At 40.5% G+C, this 19,736-nt stretch overlaps 1 protein-coding gene across 9 annotated transcripts in view; it reads left to right on the top strand.

Moving 5' to 3' along the window:
• Positions 1–19,736, top strand: part of RBMS3 (RNA binding motif single stranded interacting protein 3) — a 719,039-nt gene that overhangs the window by 443,786 nt on the left and 255,517 nt on the right. For all 9 annotated transcript variants that reach the window (XM_040589729.1, XM_040589728.1, XM_040589727.1 and 6 more), the window contains one exon: positions 9,383–9,474. In XM_040589729.1, the coding sequence (XP_040445663.1) occupies positions 9,383–9,474 (92 nt within the window). The remainder of the gene's footprint in view (positions 1–9,382; positions 9,475–19,736) is intronic.

Here is a 19,736-nt window from a genome sequence, read left to right as displayed (position 1 = left end):
CATGAGAGTGTCAGTGTTTCCTGCCGACTGGAAATACCAAGAAAATAGTCTTTCTTGTGGTATTTTGGAGCTTCAGCATCTGGACATTGCTGTAATCAGAGAGGAAAGTGAATATGAAAAACTAATTATTCAAAAAGTGAATCCTTTTTTAGTTGTGGGTGTGAGGTTCCTTTCAAGTTTTTCAATGGAGCTATTAATTGATATCATAACTGTGTATCTGAAAGTAGATCTTAATCTGAAACTACAAGTTCTGGCTATTTTGTTCTGGATATTGCAAAATACTATCGTTTGTGAGTCACCAAGTTTTTCTGAAGTCAAGGGAAGAAACTGCTATTGTATCCTTCCCTCCCTTTCATGTAAATATGTAACTAAGCTCTGCTCTTGGAGTACTTGTTTTTTGGGAGAACATTCTGCTTTTTCAATCACTGCGTCAAGTGTGAAATTTAGCTCAGCTGCAGAGTATAGTAAACAAGTGTAGTGTAAAACAAGTGTAGTAAAAATAATCTTAATTATTTTACTTTTTTTTGTTCACTTTTTTGGTAAAATTAGTGAATTACTAATTTACTAATACACGAATAGGAAATGTTATGGTACTAAATAAACGTAATGTTAAGTCATACATTGGTTTATATGGAAATAGTAGACGTGAAATATTCCTGTATTTAAAAATAGAGTTAATCTTCATTTTGGATTTTGACAGTGAATCAATGGGACTTGCAGAGAGAGTAATTTCAAATGTTAAAGATGGAAAAGTGTGTTTATCTCTTGTCCTTCTGCCACTGCAAGTTTTACAATATGTTCTTTTCTTTATTCGGTCCATATTTAGTAACTTGAGCAATGAGTTTTCCATCACTGGCTTTGTATGTTCACGCTGTTAGCAGAATACCAGGAAATATTTCTCAACTTCCCTCTCAATTTATTTTCACCAACATTTTCCTTCTTCAACAGGTCCTCGTGAAGTCTCACTGTTTATGCTGATCATGCACTGCAATACGGTTGCCCATAGGTACTCACTCACATCCAGGTTAACTTTTAGAGGCCCCAAACACTTGGCCTATTGTTAGGGATAATCCACTAGAGCTCTGCTGTTTGCACAATCTGGATTTTTATATCTATATTTATGCTCTTTCCAGAATTTTCTCCAGTTTGCCAGTCTTTGTGGTTCTGAATTGTCAGGAGTGCTGTGTAAATGGTGAGAGGGCAGTCAAGTGCAATGTTGTTTTCTTGATAGGTATATTTGCTAAATTTGTGCTGCATACCCGTCTCCTCCTTACTGTTCTTATTGCAACCACATTTCACGAGGAGCTTTTGTCAGTTTTGAGGTCTGTTTCTGTTTTTTCAGAGAGTATATTTCTGGAAGGATTACCTTCCAGAAAAATACACATATGCGTATGCATACATTTATTTATTTACTCATCTATTTATTTATTATGTGAGTACTTTTTTCCCACATACCAAAATTTTATAGGTTTCTTTGTACTGTTACTTGTACTTCCTGGAGATTGCAGAAAAGATCATCATGAGTTCCATGCTTAGTTTTGCATGTAAAAATTACTATTAATTAGTTGTGCAATTAATAATAACCTGCATTCATATACACTCTGTTTAAATCAAAGGAATTGAATGTTCAAATTAAGAATGTGTTTGCAAACAGATGTCTAAAAATTGTTTGTTAGTTACCTACAGTCCTGGTTTTCTGCGGTTCTGTTGTTATAAAGGAGATTCAAATAATGGGAGAGGCAAAAGAAATCACTGCAGGAACATAATCAAAGTGACAGTTTTGTGCCGTATTTCCATATCAAGCTAAAGCAAACAAAAAAATTCAGCTCTATATGCATACTTAACAATGTAGGTGTGTCTCTGGGGAGTGATCTGAAATGAAGGGACTATTTTTTCTGTCTCGCATTTAAGACTCCATTACCAATTATTTTTCAAACTATATATTAGCTGTTTTAATTAAAAGGTGATGATTCACCACTTTCTAGCCACTGAGAACATTTTTATAAAGTAGAGCTTTAAAAATAGTAATAATGTAGACTATTTTACTATTGCTGTGAGCATTTGGAGCTGTAAGAATATTTTAATGCAATTTGAACAATGAAAGAAAAAGCTGTTTTCAGTAATTTTGTGTTCCAGGGTGATTCAACCTCTTTGCTTGATAACTCTAATTTTCCAAGGCTTATAAGACTTTAATTTGATTCTTTATCTGAACATAAAACAATGTCTGGAAATTGCATAGTAAATTACTGGGTAATCACTTTTTTGTGGGCTACCTGATTGTCAGAATGAATACTGCCTTTTAAGAGACACTCTAAATAAGTGCTGGGCAAAAGTGAACTTCACAGCTCAAATTGACTTAGGTTCTCTTGAAATCCAAGTGGTTTCATCTAAGTCTGTAGGAGAAATATCTCACTGGTTACTATATATTTGCTTAATTGTGTGTATGTATTAGAGTTTGTGTAAAAACTTTGTGCTAGTTTCTTCAGATGTAGGCATATATGTATACAGATACGTGTGGAGGTGACATCATAAAGTTTAAAAAATATTTGTGATAAATATATTTTATTTCATGGTTTCTCAGTTCAACAAGTAATTTTGACTGCTGCCTTTTCCATAGACTCCTATTCCTTTCCCTCATCACAGCCACTTTTGTCAATTTCCATTTCCAATCTCTAAGCAATTTTAACAAAAAAACATTATTGAAAAAAAAAGCAAGCACTCTCTTAAAATTACTCTATCCTCCTTTTCGTCCAGAAATTCTCTATACCTCTTGGAGACCCAACATGTATGATATGCTCAGTCTTCTCTGTTCTGGATTTCAGATCTGATGTATTGAATTCTACATGGCCAGAAACAAGGACTAGGAACTTCCTTACATTAAAAAGACGTTGTGTCCCAGTGGGAAGCAGATTTCCAAGTGGTCTGGTACATCAAAACTAGAAAAAACCATTTAGGTATAATAGAATTGTAATTACACATGAGCAAATTTGGTTTTACCTTTGAAGAGAAAATTCTCCTATATTGTGTAATTTTATGCAAAATTTACACAATTTTTATGTTGAAAAGAAAAGTCATTGTGCCAAAGTCAAACTCTCCAAAGTGGGAAAATGACAGAGCTGGGGTCCATCCTTTGGTGCAGCTTCCCTCAAACTCCACGTCAGCCCCTAGTACGGAGGTACCTGCAGGAGTGCAGGTGGCATGGGGCAGCTGTCAGTCAGCATTTCCCATCTGCCAGGCTGGATCTGTTCTCCTATTGATGCAAAGATTTTAGCTCTACAGAAACAAAGCATTAAAACTTTTCAGGAGTGGGTTTGTTGACATCAGTGGAACCAGAAAAGCTCCTCAGTATGTGTGACTATCAATATATTTAGGTACTTTTTAAAAAAAACCAACGAAACAATATTAGTTACCCAGGCACATTAGATGTTGGATTAACATACGGGCTCCCTGCCAGTCTCCTGGCTGGGTGCATCAGCTGTCCTGTCTCCTGTCTCTGTGTGCGTGTTGGAGAGGTGGGGGCGTCAGCTGGAAAATGCGGAGTACTATTTGACGTGAATTCAAGTGATTTAAAGCAGGACAGGCTCAGAGGTCAGGCGTGATGTTTGGCCTTGTGGCAGGGTGAAGCTGAGAGCTCACCAGCCACAGCTTATCCTCCCTCGTTCATCACGGCTTCTCCTTCCTCAGCCCCCTCCAGAGGTTGCTGCGTTTGCAGGGGTCAAGCTTAGCAGCGTGCCAAGGTGCTCTGCTCCTCACTTCTGGGAAAGCATGTTTCTCCTGCTCTTTGTTTCTCCTTAGATTTTATTTTCACCAGGGCTGTCAGGACAGAGCTGGGACGGGTGCAGAGCTGTGGCTGGCTGCCCGTTGCCCTGTCACACCCCTTGGTGGCCACGGGGTCGAGGGCGAGTCGGTTGGGGGAGCAGTGGCAGCAGGAGGGAGGGGAGCCGCTGTGGGGGCCCGGGGGTGTGCGGTCAGGGCAGCAAGGCGGCAGAGCCTGGCTGCTGCGGGTGCGGATTAGTTTGGCGGCTGTCACAGCTCCCCTTCTGATGGCGCCAGCAAGGACGTCTGCTGATGGAGAGTCTTCCATGCAAAAAAAGCGCCATGGTGTGCTAGCTGTTAAGTACTAATTGGGGGACCAGACTTCCAGGATACCCTGAAACCGCTGTTCCCGTTTACTTCCAGTGACTAACGCTGCTTTTGGCAGTGGCAGAGGAGCTGCTTCAATTTTCTAAAAAGGCAGCCGGGCCCTTGCTCCTGTCACTACACGAGTGCAGCTCCCCGAAGGTGGGCTGTGGAGCCCACATGCACCCGTGGGAGCTCGCCTCTGCCGTGTGCCACCGCTCCAGCACTTCGCAACGATTGTGGGAGCCGCAAGTGGCAAGCAGCCCCTTAAATTATTTGGCATTATTCTTAAGTACCCGATCAGTCAGGGCAATTCAGAGTTTGATGTCTAAGAGCTCTACACACCTGCAATTACTAAATCCACAAAATTGCACCCATAGGTATTTGCAGGCACAAAAATGTTGGCATAAAATTAGAGGCCATTTCCTAAAACCTGCACCTAAATTTTGATGATATACTATATGAGGGGTTGTTACTTTGAAATGGATTTGCGGAAAGCAATTGAAAATCTCCAGGCATCCCATCTGTGTTTAAAGTAACAACAATAACAAAACTTTAAATTAGCATAGGAGATTTAAGACATTTCAGGAAAACATTGATTAAATCTGCCAATGAAATGAACGTGTTTGGCGAGTGACCTAATTAGTGTATACTTGGTTCTTTTTCACTGCACTGCTTACCACTAATTGCTGTTCTGCTGGTCTTCTCCCTGACAAGTAAGAAAAAACAAGGATGAGGGATTTGTTGAGGAAATAGTGACATTCAGTTTTAATTCATTTGAACCTGCTGCCAAGCTTAATTATGGAACTGAGAAACTGAGACCGGGAGGCCCCTAGCCGTTTAGGTTATAGGAGATGGAGATGTTTAGTGTCTGCCAGTGTATTTGGGTAGCACTTACTGCAGCTAGCTATAAACCTGCACTTGCTGATGCTTAGCTGTTTTGTTTCCCCACAGGTACAAAACCACTGGTTTTATTCCTTAAATTTAATTATTTAACTCTAATGGCACCAGGCCAAAACAAAATTACGAGCATTTTATTTCTTAGAGGAAAGGTTTAACAGTTAATCTAGATGCTCTAGTCTTGGGGTTTTGCGTGTGTGTGTGTGTGTTTGCGTGTCTGAACTAGTAATATGTCATTCTACAAAAAAACTCGGGTTCCTGGAGTGCTTGTAGCATTGGAGTGCTGAAGTCACCCTCAGTGTAAGTACACTTAAGCAGAGGGGCTCGTATTAGTGACAAATTCAGTTCCCATCTCTTGAAGAAGCAGGGTATAATGCAGCTATCCCTATTTGCATTTGGAGCTCTTAAAGGAAAAGGGCAGGATGCTTCATGAAAAAAAGGGGAAATAGTTTTGGTTTTGGTTTCCTGTGGTGGTGATGGATTCTTGTGAGAGTCTGAATGTCCTGGTTTCGAATCCAAGTGTGTTTTTCATGATGTTCTGTACAAAAACTGGGGTGGGGGTGGGGGGGTGGGGGTGGGTAGGTGGAAGTACAATTCGTTGACCAGAATGTTTATGAGGCAGTGCACACAGGAAAAAAAAGAGGGGGGGGGGGGGGGGAAGCAGCTGTGGAATTTGAGGCTAGCAGAGGGGTGGGGCTGCTGGGGCTTGCACTTGTTTTTAAAAGAGGAAAAAGAAGCACAGACATTTTCTTAGAGCAGCAGCAGCTGATTGGCAGACCCTGGACTGAATCCCTGCCGGGGGATGCTTTCAGCCAGCCTGCTGCCTTTTCCCAGGAGGAGCCAGGGGATGGTTATTTGGGCAGCGGTGGGTGCCTGAGCAGACAAACCCACCCTTGCTGCACCTACCGGGGCAGCCAGGGCAGCGCTGAGGGGGCTGGGGGGGAGCACAGCCTGCGCCCGCTCCAGCCCCAGCATGGCCAGGAGGGAAGGACTCGGTTCAGGGAGTTTGGGGATTCATTTATGCGATGGGGAAAGATGGAGGGGATGCTTCAAGACCCAGCTTTAGCTTCTGTGGGGACTAAACTTTTATCTACCCTGGAAGGCATATAAAACAAAACAAACAACCCCTAAATAAACAAAATCCTTCCAAACCCAAACAAAAAAGCTACTTGGTTAGTACGTAAGACCCAGAAAATGAAGTGAGATTATAAACAAATAAAATATGTTTAGTGTAGGTCACCAACATAGGCTATAAACATCGACATGGAAGAACATAAACTGTACAAAAAGGCAGCATGCCTGGTTTTCTGTTATATAGCATCGCAGGGTTCTTGTAAGGATACTTGAATGCTGAAACAGCCTGGGAACTTGGCTTCCCTTGCAGCAGATTGATGTTCTTTGGACGAGTTTTCAGCCATGGAGTGATTTTGTCCTGATGTTCTGTGTGTGGTGGAGAGATGTGTCAGGAGGGGGGAGGGCCAGAAAAAGATACTTGGAATGAAAATGGACTTGAGGGAAGGAAAAAAGAGCAGCTTTGCAGTGTGGCTGGGAGTAGTAATACTAGAATGCATTATGGACAGCTAAAAATGCAAGGGTTTTTTGTCTCGGCACTCTCGCTGGATCTCTGATAGCCCCTTGTGCCGATTGAATAAATGTTTAGAATATATTCATATTTTTAGATATTATGGGCTGATGTTAATCTTCAGTAGTACACTATGTTAGGTATACCTGATCTCTATGATACAACACCAGAATATTCTTATACATTCTGGTTTGCATTTACAAAGCAATGCTAACTTAGATGTGAATACTTACTGTGCTGTCTAGAAAGTTAAATTTAAAATCATTTCCCTTCTGTTACTGCATACGTAAATCCTGCACTGTACACTGATAATAAATACAAAAATCTAACTCTATTATCTGCTTGCAATCCCAATATTAAAACTTATATTTGCACTTTCACCTCCTAATTTTTGGGCATGAACATGGTGAGAAACAAAAAGAAATTTAGTCTATTGAGAAGAACACCTTGCTACACTAAAAAATAATTTGCTCTGTGTTGATGCAAGCCACCCCATGACTTCCCAAACCATTTCAGGTTTCCCGCTTGGCAACTCTGGCTTCTTCTTCGGATCTTTCATCTAGCAAGATGAAAGTTGCATCTAATTGTATCTCCTCCTTCATCCCCAGAAGCTGCTCTCCCAAAAGGCAAAGGCATTGCAGAAATCCATGCAGAACTCTTGCTCCCTTGTAGCATATTTTTTGGCTCAACACAGCATCAGCTTCACTGCCACTCTGCAGTGAACAGACAGCTTGGATAACGCTGCAAAGCAAAATGCAGTATAAACCAAGCTGATTTTAAAACGGCATGCTCAGTAGCAATAAAAAGGGAAAATCAAATGGGGGAATCTGTGCAGGACCACCACCCCCAAGATGACCAAACTCCAGTTCACTTCTTAATGGTGGTGTTTATTAGATCTGCTGTCTGAGCTTACAATTGTTCTAGACTTTCCCTCAATTTGTAGTAATGCCCTACCAAAAAATTCATGCAAACCCCAAGAACACAGAAAACTGAGGGAAGAAAAAAACACAAAGGTTCAGATCTTGAGTTTTTAATCAAAATAATTTTTTTATATACTTTTGAAGTCAGCAGTTTCTTTGACAGTTTTGGATGTTTCTTTTTTATTATTTCTTTTCATTTTCTTAAATCTTTGTGAATGAGATTTAAGCCAAGAAAACAAGAAGTGTATGTGTACAAAATTCTTTCATCATTGGACTAACCCTGCATCAAATAATGTATATGTACCAAAATAATAATAAAAGAGTTGTTTATAGCTTGGGTGGCAAAGTGATCACAGGCACATGCTCTTATACCTAGATCTGGTGGAGGGAGGAAGGCAATAAGGCCTCCCAGGAGTAAGAAGAAAGGCTGGCAAAAGACATAAAAATGGATACAGCAAAAAAGCGTATCTGTGGTTGCCTCCTATATGATGTGTATTGACCTAGTAAATGGAGATGTCTGCAAAAGAGCTGTTATGCTATAAATATGCTTGTGCTAATATTATTAAAGCTTTCAGGCAGTTCAGTTTGTCCACATGGCTTCCCAGGGAGATGCCAGAGACGTGGCCCCTGTCCACAGCTAGTCTGAGCAGCACATGCTTGCCTGTGCTGTAACTGCCTGATAAGATGTAAGCTGGGGTTTTTCCCTGGGTGGACTGTGAAGTACGTGCAGCTGCCTAAATAGGTACTTGGTGAAATTTTTAAATCTTCCTAACTGTGTTGAAATCTTTATGACCAAGACATTTGAATGCTGTTGAAGATCATAAATAGCTTAGTGCTTACAAGTTATGAAAAGCTCATTCCTTGTCCTCTTTGCCCTCCTTTGTATGTTTAGGGAAAAAAAGTACTTAGAGAGTTGTTGATTATCTGGTATGGGCTTAGCAGCACTGGTCTTGCTTGAACTTACCAGTCTTGCTGGTTAAAGGAAATAAAAATTGAGAGGGAAGAAGAGAGGATGGGAAGTGACTGCCTGATTAATAAACTAAACTAATACAAATACTGGGAGTAGGAAAGCCACTTAAAAGCAGAAGATTATCCCTTGCCAGTCCCTACAGTCTAACCTCACTAAGCTGCTGTTCAGATGATGCCCTGAAGCAGTTCCTGGTAGGGACTTAGCCCTTGTTCCAGCAGAGAGGGTGGTGAGATGAAAGGGATGTGGTTTAACTAGGCTGTGACTTCATTATCTTATCATCTTCTAGAGCTATCTGGCAGTCACTTGTAGAGCGCAGGTTGCGATTTCTCCCTTAATTGCTCCCACCTGCTGGAAGACTGTGTGTGCTCCCTGCCCCTGCACAGATGGCCCCAGCCTGCTGCAGAGACCCGCTACCCTCCTTTTCTGAAGCTTAATCCGTGTATGGGTTCAAGGGACAGGGAAAGGGTGGTGTTTTCTCATGAAATTAGCGATTGCAAGCTGTAGCTTTGCATCCTAGGGACAGCCATACCGCTGCCTCCTCTTATGCAAGAGATGGGTCAGGACTCCAGAGCACCACAGCCCCGTGAGCGTGTGCCCTCCTACTGCCAGGGACCTTTTATCTCTTAAGACAGGCAAAGATCTACCTTCTTTCCCCCTCTGCTGCGTACCTTCCTGTACTTTGAAGCTTCAGGTCATTGCATTTCCTTAAAACCCCACTAGGTTCAGGAGGAAAGGTGTGGGAAATAGAGGTGTGATGGCAGTGCTACTGGAAGGCTATGAGACAGATGTAGAGAATTGAAGGGGTCTCCTTATTTATAAATGTGAAATCTTAACCTATGCACATACACATGAATAGTAATGAAAATATCTATTTATCTGTTTCCTTTTCAGGTTACGGTTTTGTAGATTTTGACAGTCCAGCAGCAGCACAGAAAGCAGTAGCATCTCTCAAAGCAAATGGCGTGCAGGCGCAGATGGCAAAGGTAAGAGCAGCCATGTTACTACGGATTATCTAAGCTATTGGGTTAGATTTCCAGGAGTTTGGTTTGTTCATGTTTTTCTTAAGGTTTCGGATTGCTTATGCCAATGGGTTTTTTTTTGTCCTTTGGCTCCAGAGCCTTATTCTTCCTATGGTTTGTCTTATATTCTTGAAAGCTGTGTCTCATGTGACGGGTTCTGCTCTGATGCTCTCTCTTTGCCCCACTTCCTGGAGACAGCTGTAATATGGAGAGTGCTGGAGTAGCAGAGCAGTTGGAAATGCCTTTGTGATGGCTGCAGTGTGAAAACATTGCCTTTTCTTTGCCTTGGAGTTGTCTTCATTTGGTTCCTTAGCCTTGGAATACTTACTCTTTTCTGACATGCCAGGTGGGCTTCTCTGAGGGTGTGATTGACTGAATATGAGGGAATTTTGTTTGATCTGGCTCTGTGTGGCTTCTCCTGACTTTTTATTTTGAGGACTATAGTCCTAAAAGTGTAGAATGTTGCTGAAAAGAATAGCTACTGGAGGTGACTGGTGTCTGTTGTTCAGAGAGGCAATAGGAGCCATGCTGTACCTGTTGTAGCAGGTGCAGCAAGCTCAGATACTCTGGTCCTGGAATTGTCCCTTGTCCCCAAGCAAAGGGGCTGTTGGAGAGGTGGGAGTGATAGTCAATGACTGTCAGGTGCTCTGGCTGTTGCCTTTCTGAAAGCGTAATTATGGTCTTTGGGCTCTGGACTGTGTCAGCCAGCAAAAATAGCTGTTGCTTTGTACTTTAAAAATGCCTTGCCCTACAAGCACAAAAACCCCCTTAATATTGCCTGATTTAGACTTTGCAGTAATGATGTTGGCTTAGGATCGCGAACAGGTAATTATAAAAAGAGGCAAATCAACTAACAGACATCCACCACATTTAAAGATTCCCATTTAAAGGAATGCTGTTGATTTAAACCTTTGCTTTTCAACAAGGTCATAGAAAATATTTATTCAGTTAGTTAGTTTAATCCTTGGTGGTAAATGAGGTTCTTTTGCCTTCTACTGGATTACACTCACTGTGTCTGAAAAGTAACTGGATGTCATCCGCACATTTCTGTTTAACTGTGCCCCGCAACACAAGCTATGCTGTTTTATTTGCTCTTAGTTTTTGTTGACATGTGGCGATAAAAAGTGTTTGCTTCAAACGGGTAAAAGATGGCAAGCTGAAGAATACGAACACCTACTAAGTACTGTGCTATTTTATTTCTCAGATATACTGCATCTCCTTGTTAAAATATAGACAATTTGACACATTAGTCAAACTGTGAAAAAGAAACAAAAGACAGGAGATATGTTTTGTCCTACTGGTTGATATCAAATAGCCATTTCTGGGGAGGAATAAATCACTAACTACATAAATCTGTAAAGCTGTAGATTTAAAATCAGAGATTTAAAGATAGGATTGAAGGATAGTCAGTATTTGGTATTCTCATGATTCAGAACAATGAACAATTGCAGGACTTCCATGAGTGAAAATCCCAAAACAGAAGGTCACTGTGTTTTGGATTGTCCAATATTTTGGGGGCCAAAAGCAAAGTTCGATGTTTTCAGACTGGGAAGGGTTGTACCAACCACTGAGGTTTGTTTTCTGGGGGATTTGTGGCAGGAAAAATTTTTTGCCCTGCATAATTTTGAGGCGGCTAGTGTGTACACATTTGTTTGTGTAAGGCTAACTGTATTTTTATTATTTAGCTGTGGTGCCTAGAATCCCAGATAGGTCCTTTTTAGTGCATTTGATAGTTCAAGATAAATATACAACTGACTTTTCCTATCTGAAAAAAAACCAAAGTATTTAGAAAAATGTGGATTCAAAGGAAATTGAGATGACTCTACACAAAGTACCTCACATTGCTGAGAAGGCGGGAGCCTGGGAAAGCAAATCTATCTGGAGAAACATGTTGGTTCTTGCACGTGTTGGAAGCCAAGTCGCATATCAGGACTGAAAGAAAACGTTACCTGCCAGTGTCTGAATTAACAATGAGGGCTCAGAAGAGGTTTGAAGAAAGAGTCAGAAGGATTTAGCCTCCACTTCTGGAAGTTTTGTTTAAAGAACTGCTTTAATTAGTGGCGAATGGTGCCTATCAAATGAAATCAAAGAAAAAAGAGTAAGTGTGAAGAATTTACTTAAACCATTTACATGCCATACCTTATAAAAATACAATCAGTGGCCTGTGTCTTTTGGTGTGCATTGCAAAGCAATGAAACTGCCCCGTGTAGAGGCCCAGGAGAAGACTATAACCTCTGTTCAGCAAATGTCAAAAATCTCAGTCCGGTCGTGGATGCTTTTGAATAAAGGTGAAAGATGGATTAGCAAGCTTTTGCTATGTGCTGGCCTTCTCCAGTAGTGAGACAAAGTATGCTGAAGGGTCGGTATAGTCTGTGATGTTTTCCTGGAGAGAAATCTTGCTCGGAAAGAAAAGTTCTTTCTCAGTTTTAACACAGTATAATTTTTCTCATGGAAATCCAGGAATCTTCTTTGAAAAACAAAAAGCAGAACTGAACCCCCACCCGTGCTGGCTAGCAGAAGTATCTTGTGGATGCTTGAGTAAAATATACTTATTTTATTGATGCCTAAATACAGCCACCTCCCTCATTTTTATAGCATTTGGACACCTTTTTGGCTGTTTTTGTTTCAGAGTGCTGCCTCTGGAAGAAGGTTAAACTCTGGTGGATTGATTCTCCAAGTCCCATCACTGTTGGAAAAGTTGTTCTGTCAAGGCTAATACACCTCATAACCCTACACAGGGAAAAACATCAATAAATGTGTTTGAATCTCTCTTTGTTCTCTTGGATGGTGTTCAGCCTGGTGTAAAGTAATCCAGAGAGGATTCAGCTGAGGGAGAGGAACAGCAGTACTATGTCTGCAGAGGTAGCGGTGGCAGCTGGGAGGTGAGGTCTCTTAGGCACGTGGACAGCTACCTGCTTGGTGGGAAAAGGGCCCTCGCAGCCTCCCACCCACGTGAGATCTGCATGAGGCTCTTGTACATGTGTGTGTGGTCACCTTGCCTCTTTGGCATTTCCCTCACACAGGTGCCGGAGCAGTTGTTTTGACTACTGCCACTGTCCTGTGTCCAATGAAGTTCATCTGAGTTGTCCATTATTTTTAAAAGTGCTTATTAACAACTTCATTTACCGAGAAGAATTAATGCCATGGAGCTGCTGAGTGATGGTTTCTCAGCTGGCCTGGCTTATTTTACTATGTGCTTCCTGCTTGCCTTTGGAAAGAACTCAGACGTGCAGATTTGTTTGTATGTACGTAGTGCCTGCTTGTCCAGGCTCGTAGAGTCCAGGTGTTTTTTTGGTTTTATTTTCCTGCTAAAACCAGCACAATTGATATGCCACTGGATAATCTCACAGGAATTATTGAATTGTTTATCTCTTTGTGCTAAGGACTGCGCAAACATGACACAGAAAAGACAACGCTTATGTGCATGGTTTATATATTAGTTTGGGATTTTCCATCTGCTCCTTTGCTGCATTTTCTGAAAAAATGTGACAGACAGAACATGGAAAATTCATAAGGAAAATCTTACTAATACGGGAGTTGGCTTAGACAAGTAGGCAAGGAAGCTAGTACACATGAAAAACGTATCAATGTTCTAATAAAATCTGTAGCCACATCTATTCTTGGGATTTGCAATAGATCTTCACCCAGAATTACATATTCATGACGACACTTCCTAATCTGCTTTATATGTAAGCTTCCAATGATGCTGAGGAGTCTTAAATCACCTGAAGAATCAATAGAAGTCTGTTGTCTAAACAAATTTGAGTGTCTGAACTTGTGTCATCCTAAAGTTAGTGGACTGAGCAACCAGTTTATACCTTCATACACATTGTGGGGTCCTCTCTGAAATCTTTTCTTTCCAGTTCTAGTCTGCTGCAAGACTGCATGAAGTGGAAGTTCAGGCAAAGGTTGCTTCTTGCAGAGAGCGTATAATAGGTTCTTTAATATCTAGCAGCCCATCAAGAGTGTTGAAATAAACACATTCACCAAGGAGATGTTCTCAATCCTGCTGTTACTCCTAGTGCATGTGTAAGGACTTAAAAAAAGTATTTGATGATACCTGTCTTCTCTGGGTTTTCCTTTTGTACGTATCATGCATTTAGGAATGCTCAGCATCTGTGTGAGAAATGTGGGCAATAAGAAATATTTAATTAGTGTTGGTAGTTGTCTTAAGTCCAAGGAACATTTCTCGACTACTCTGCTGCAGCGATTGCCAACCAGGGCGTACACTGAAAGAGCTGGTTCTGAAAAAGGACTGTGTCAGTAAGATCAGATGGGTTTTGTTTGACAAGGGAATTACAGAATTAAATTTTGCTTGTGTGATATTTTTCTCATCTCTCCATTACGCAGAAGTTTAAATACAGGGAGTGATCACCATCTAGGTGAAACGTAAAAGGGAGCTGTTTCCCACAGAACAGAGCCAAGCATAAGAGCTTCTGAAGAGGAACGGAGAGCTGGTTGCTCTAGAGTTAAATAGACAGTTTTTCTCCAAGGACCAAGGAAAAGGAAATCCCACAGAAGAATCTTATTTATTTTCCAGGCTTTTGCGTTGGTTTCAGGAATTACTCTGGTATGAGTCAGCTGACCAAATAAGTCCATTCTGCCTGCACATTTTTCAGCTTCATTTTCTCTTCTTTTTAAATTACTTCCCTTTTTTCTGTGTCATATACCAATACTCTAAATGGCTGTTCCTTAAAATGGAAGCTGCAGAAAATGGAAAGACTCTCCAGTGAAAGCCCTTCTTCCTAATATTTTTTTTCATCTAGATTTTTAATAGCAAATTTTAATTGTCTGTATTTTGTAGTTCAAAAATTCAGGAAATTTTTTAATAGAAACGCTATACTTAAAAACTATGAAATATGGCGTATACACTGAACATCTGATACACTGAACCCCGCAAGCAGTTTCTTAATTCATGACTGAAATGTCTGCAAATTTTAGCTAACCAAACTTCAGGATACTGGTTGTTTGTGGTTTTGGACAGTATTTATGGATAACAGCCTTATTGACTGAGTTAACTTTCCTTCTGGTACTAAAGCAGGATGCTGGGATTTTTAGAGTTCAATATTGAAATGGTCAGATCTTGTTTTAACCTCATTCTTTAATTATCTGATACGCGCACACACACACACCCCCAACCCAACTGTTCTATGAAGTCAAATATTTGTATAGGCTATTTATAAAAGTTTTTCTTTGTTTGCTGCTAGAGCAGGAGTTGGTGACTCTGGAAACCCCAGCGTGCTCAGTAATGTAGGAGAAGCTGAGAACTGTGCTGTGCTGACGCTGGCCACCTTCCACGCCATTTCCAAATGAATTACACAGCCAGGCGTGGGCTGCTGCTCCACCAGTTGTCAGAGACATTTGGCACAACTGAGTGTATGTGCAGAGTGCTCCACAGTGAACACTCCTCTTATCTTCCTAAAATGTCAACTGTCACCCCCTGCACAGTATTCACAGTACGTACTGACTGATCAATGCTGACCTGCATCAATAACAGTCCTGGGTTAAATGACAGTGAAAAATTATAGGTGGGAGGCAGTGAAAGGTGGCTTGATTTAGATTTGGAAATCACAGGTGCCAGCGTCTCTCTCCTTTGATTTCTTTTACCAAGTCAACCATACCACAAGCCCCAAGTTTCATATAGTACCACTTATCAAAGCCATGCCCTACCCATCCTCTCTTGCCTGCTCACCTGTGTTGTTGTTTTGCAAAAACTGTCTTTCACTCTTGTAGTGAGGAATCATAGTTTCTCAGCTGGAGCTGGCCCTTAAGTACAGGTTTTGTAAATACAGGATATTTTTACATTCTTTAAAGGATAATGACTGACAACGTAAAAGCACTGGAGAGATGCTAAATTATTTGCTTGTATCAGATTTTATCACAAAAGTCTTAGGAAGATGTGCTTTTCCAAATCTGGAAGTTTTTTTTCCAGATGAAACAGTGTCTAAATTCAGGATTCAAATCACAGATGTGCTATAGCAAATTTTAATTCCAGAAACTCTGCAGTAGCAGAAGACTGTGTCTTAGGAGCTTCCTCGACAATCAAGACTAAAGCAGTGAGCAATTTTGTAAAAACAGTGATGGCTTGGGATGATAGTGAAGATACATGACATTAATGGAAGGATTTCATATTCTCATCTAGCCTGGCAAATTTCATGCTTCTACCCGAGAATTATATGGTAGCCAATGTGAAATGAGCGTATGATCCTGTTCCTGCCTTTAGATGTACATTCATAAGTCAACATAGAATGTATTAGCTGGAGCCGTCCTTGCAAGGAGATCATCAAGTAATCCTGGGTATATTAAAATCTGTCCTTTCACACTAGCATGTATTGCTCCTAAAAAACACGTAGGTCAGTATGAAAGGGGGTGTGCATCGGCAGTGCTTGTACCACACCTGCCAAATTTCTACACAAAAATCTCTTTGGGGAATTTCAGAAGTGCTTAACTTAGCATAATTTTACTCTCTAGAAGTGAATGGGACTTTACTGTTGGTTAATGGAGAGGAATTAGGTCAGTGCTGTGTTCCTTTGTTCCCAAAAATCTTAGCTCAGCACCTTTCTTAACCACTAAGTTAGCTTAGAAAATCCTATGGCACATACAGTCATGTTTATTCTCTAGCTATCACCTCAAATAGACCTTGCCGTGGTATTTTACATCCCTTTTCAAGCGCTGCTTTAGTTTCTAGATTGAGTTGGGTTTTTTTCATAGTGTAACTTCATCTAAGATTAAAACATTCCTCTGCCTTTGAAAATCGCAATGTAAATAATCAGTAAATATATCCACCTCCATGCTACTAATGCTCTGCACCACAGAACAGATGCTGATAAGTGAAAGATGTAGCCAACTTTTAGGCTGGAGAATAGTGGAATTAATGGGTTCTTTTCGGGTTATGAACTTCAGCCAAACAAGAATTGGCCTTTTTTCATAAATACACATTGTTCTTGACTTTCCTCTGACTTGGAACACATTTGAGTTGGTGATAATACAGCTGAAATCCACAGAGCTTTGGCAATTTAAGCCAGAGAGAAGAATGGGGCTCCCTATCTTTAGCACTCACAGAGCTATACATCTTGGAAGCTCTTACACACCCTTTGCAAACCCTTTATGTTTGCAGAACAGGAAATCTGAGTCCTGCAAATGAGTTAAAACACTGAAGTCAGATAATTCTTTTTTCCCTCCATACTCAGGAAACTCCAAATGCCCCATGGAGGAGTTATCCTACCACAACTATGCAGCTTGGGAATCTGCTGCTCAGACTGAGAGAAACTATGTTCTAAATTCAGTAAGCACATCTTTACTCACCAGGAAAAACCCAGTGCACTCTGAAATGATCAAAAACCTGTGGTTTTAGAAAATATTACTGTGGTAGAAAATGGACATAGCCTTTCTTTCAGTGACATAACATTTAATCATGTTCTTCTGTTGCTCAGCATGAGGACGATGCTTTTGTAAGGTGAGAAACAAAAAATCATTGTATCTAGCATGCTTTCTTCTCAGGAGGAGGAAGAGATGATTCACATGACCACCAGTGGGAGGATATATGCATGCTTTTTGGGGTACCACTTAGTTTGAACTGAGACACTTACTCGACAAAGCAGTGTGATTTGTGTGAAAACCAGGCCGCTTTCAGATTTTGTTTGATTTGGAAAGCAGGTGTGCAAACTTCAGTATCATTTCTTCTGAGTTGATCTGAGTGCCTGTGTAACAGCTCATCAGCCTGGAAATACACAGGTGCATATTTTGCCAGTAAACACAAATCTACTAGTAATATGCATAGATACTCCCTGTGCACATACGCATCCCCCTCTGAATATCTAAATGTTACTGTATTAGTGAATATTCTGCTTGTTATTTCCTTATTAATGAATGTCTCCCATTCAACCAACATGTCTGAGTGGTTTGGCTGTAATCTAAATAAATTCAGGTTTAGATGCAATTTTGTTCACTAATGAATGATAATTTTTGTCGCTGGAAAACCCCCTCTATCTTTCCATTGTATAAAATTATCGGATTAGGCTCTCCTTGCAACAAACTGAGTCATGATGTCAGCTCATTGAAATTTTTAGTCTTTGGACTTTTCTTTGTGTATTTATGTGCAGAAGGAGAGGTTAAGATGATTTGATAGGTCGAATTCTATTTGCAGTTCTGTTAGACTAACTATGATGTGATCAGCATAAATGTAAGTGATATAAGAATGTAAAACTGGCCTTATTGGGCCAGAACAAAGGTCCCCCTGACATCAGATTCGCTTTCTGATAGTGTGCTATAGCACTTGTCAACAGAAGAGTACAAGAACCAGGCAAGCGCATGAGGATACTCTCCCAGAGTACTCTCCTAACTCTGTCTCCTAACAAATCAGCAATTTGCGATTTGGGGTTGCTCTAGCTTGTATTCAATAGCCTCCTGTAGAACTGCCTCCCCACCCCCAATTAAAGAATTTGTCCTGCCTTTTTTGCATTTAAAATTTTGGCAGCACAACATCCAGCCATAAGAAATTCTTCAGTTTAACTGTATGTTCTCTGAAGAACCATCTCCTTTGCTTGCTCTAGACCAGCAATGTTGATTCCATTGATTGCTTGCTAATTCTTGCATTGGAAGAGACAGAAGGCTCCTTTTCCCTATGAGTCTTTCTCATACCACTTACAATTTTATAAAATGCAACCATAACTTCCCTTAATCCCTATTCTTTTCCACTCTTAAGAAAGATGTGCCAAAATGTGCATGCATAAATAAGGATGTGGTTCTCGGAAGCAAGGAGCAGTTGCTAAGTAATGAACGTGAAGCATGGTAAAGTGTTGTTGTAGTATGAAAGCACAGCTGATAGGAAGCTTAGGGGGTCGTTTCACATCAATATGCTGAACATGAGTTGAGTTTTGCTAATGCTGTGTAGTGCTGCATATTGGGAAGTGGGAAAACAGACACACAGAGGAACGGTACGTTTGGCTATTATCAGGTATTTTGTGAGGTGTTCCTCATTTTGTACAAGGATAAATGCACATATCAGATTAAATCTAAGAAGATCATTTTTTTAAACAAGAAATGTCAGCTTCGGAAAAATATACCCCAGAAATAATTGAAGTGTTAAAAAAAGAGTAACAAAACAGCAAGAGAAGAAAGTACAACCCCAAGTATAGGACATATTTTCAATTTGTGTCAAAAGGAAATATATGCCAAAAAACCCCACCTGTGTATATAAATAAGCCTTATAAATGCCTGCCTTAAATCCTGGGTTTGTTTGATCTCAGCTTTCCTTAAATCTTAGATCAGGTTTGGTCTGACATTTTGCTGAACAATTCCTGAAACTAAAGCCACTGGTGGGTCAATGTCTGGCCAATTCTGTGTGCAGAGTTGAGGACATTACCTTTGCCGGGGCTAGTGAAGAACCCCTGTGCATTTTATCTTGCTCTTGCTGCTTGGACATGATGTTGCTAGCAATGCTGCAGCACGTGCTTTCATATCTAAAAGGAGGAAAGGACTGCAGCAGATCTCATGCTGTGCAGATGAATCCTTTTTTAGGAAGGATGTATATTAATGCTGTTCTGCTTTCCCTAGTGCTCATGGAGTAAAATGACCCTTTTTTGAGCCATAGTCTGAAATGGTGGGCACATGGGAGAACCTAGGGACCCTGAATTGCCAGTTTCTTTAGCTGTGGAGACAGAAGGAAGTTTTGTTTGAGTCCCCAAAAAAACCCATAGAAGAGTATGTCCTGGGGATCTCTGGGAAGTTTGCATCTACCAAAGAGACCCCTTACACTGCAGTAATGGAAGTACAACAATTATGTCCTGTACTATGCCTCATAACTTTATGATTTTGAAAACCATGGAGAACAATGAAAACTTTGATGACAGCAGCTGTAGGTACATTTTTGTAGTTGGAAAAGTTGGGCCTCCCCTGGGTGAACGTAGAATTAGAATGGATATAATATTTGATAGGAAGTGTATTTTTCCCATGTTAGAATGTATATAACTTGCTTATCTCAATGCCAGTGAGTAACAAATCAGTGTGTTCAATAAACACTCATCAGTCATTTGCAGTCTTGATATATTTATCAAGATTCAAAAAGGAAAAGAAATCATGAAGGAAGGGAGTATAAGGTGTTTCATTTCTTAAATCAGAAAATTTTGGAGTTGGGATAATTAAGGTTTGGTACTGGGAAGATTGACTTTGAATTCCTCAGAACAAGTGGAGTTATCTTTGTGAGAGTTGTCACTGAAGTCTGTGCC

This window comes from Falco naumanni, chromosome 4 (assembly GCF_017639655.2).
Source record: "Falco naumanni isolate bFalNau1 chromosome 4, bFalNau1.pat, whole genome shotgun sequence".
Lineage (NCBI taxonomy): Eukaryota > Metazoa > Chordata > Aves > Falconiformes > Falconidae > Falco > Falco naumanni.
This window is presented reverse-complemented; position numbering and strand designations above follow the sequence as displayed.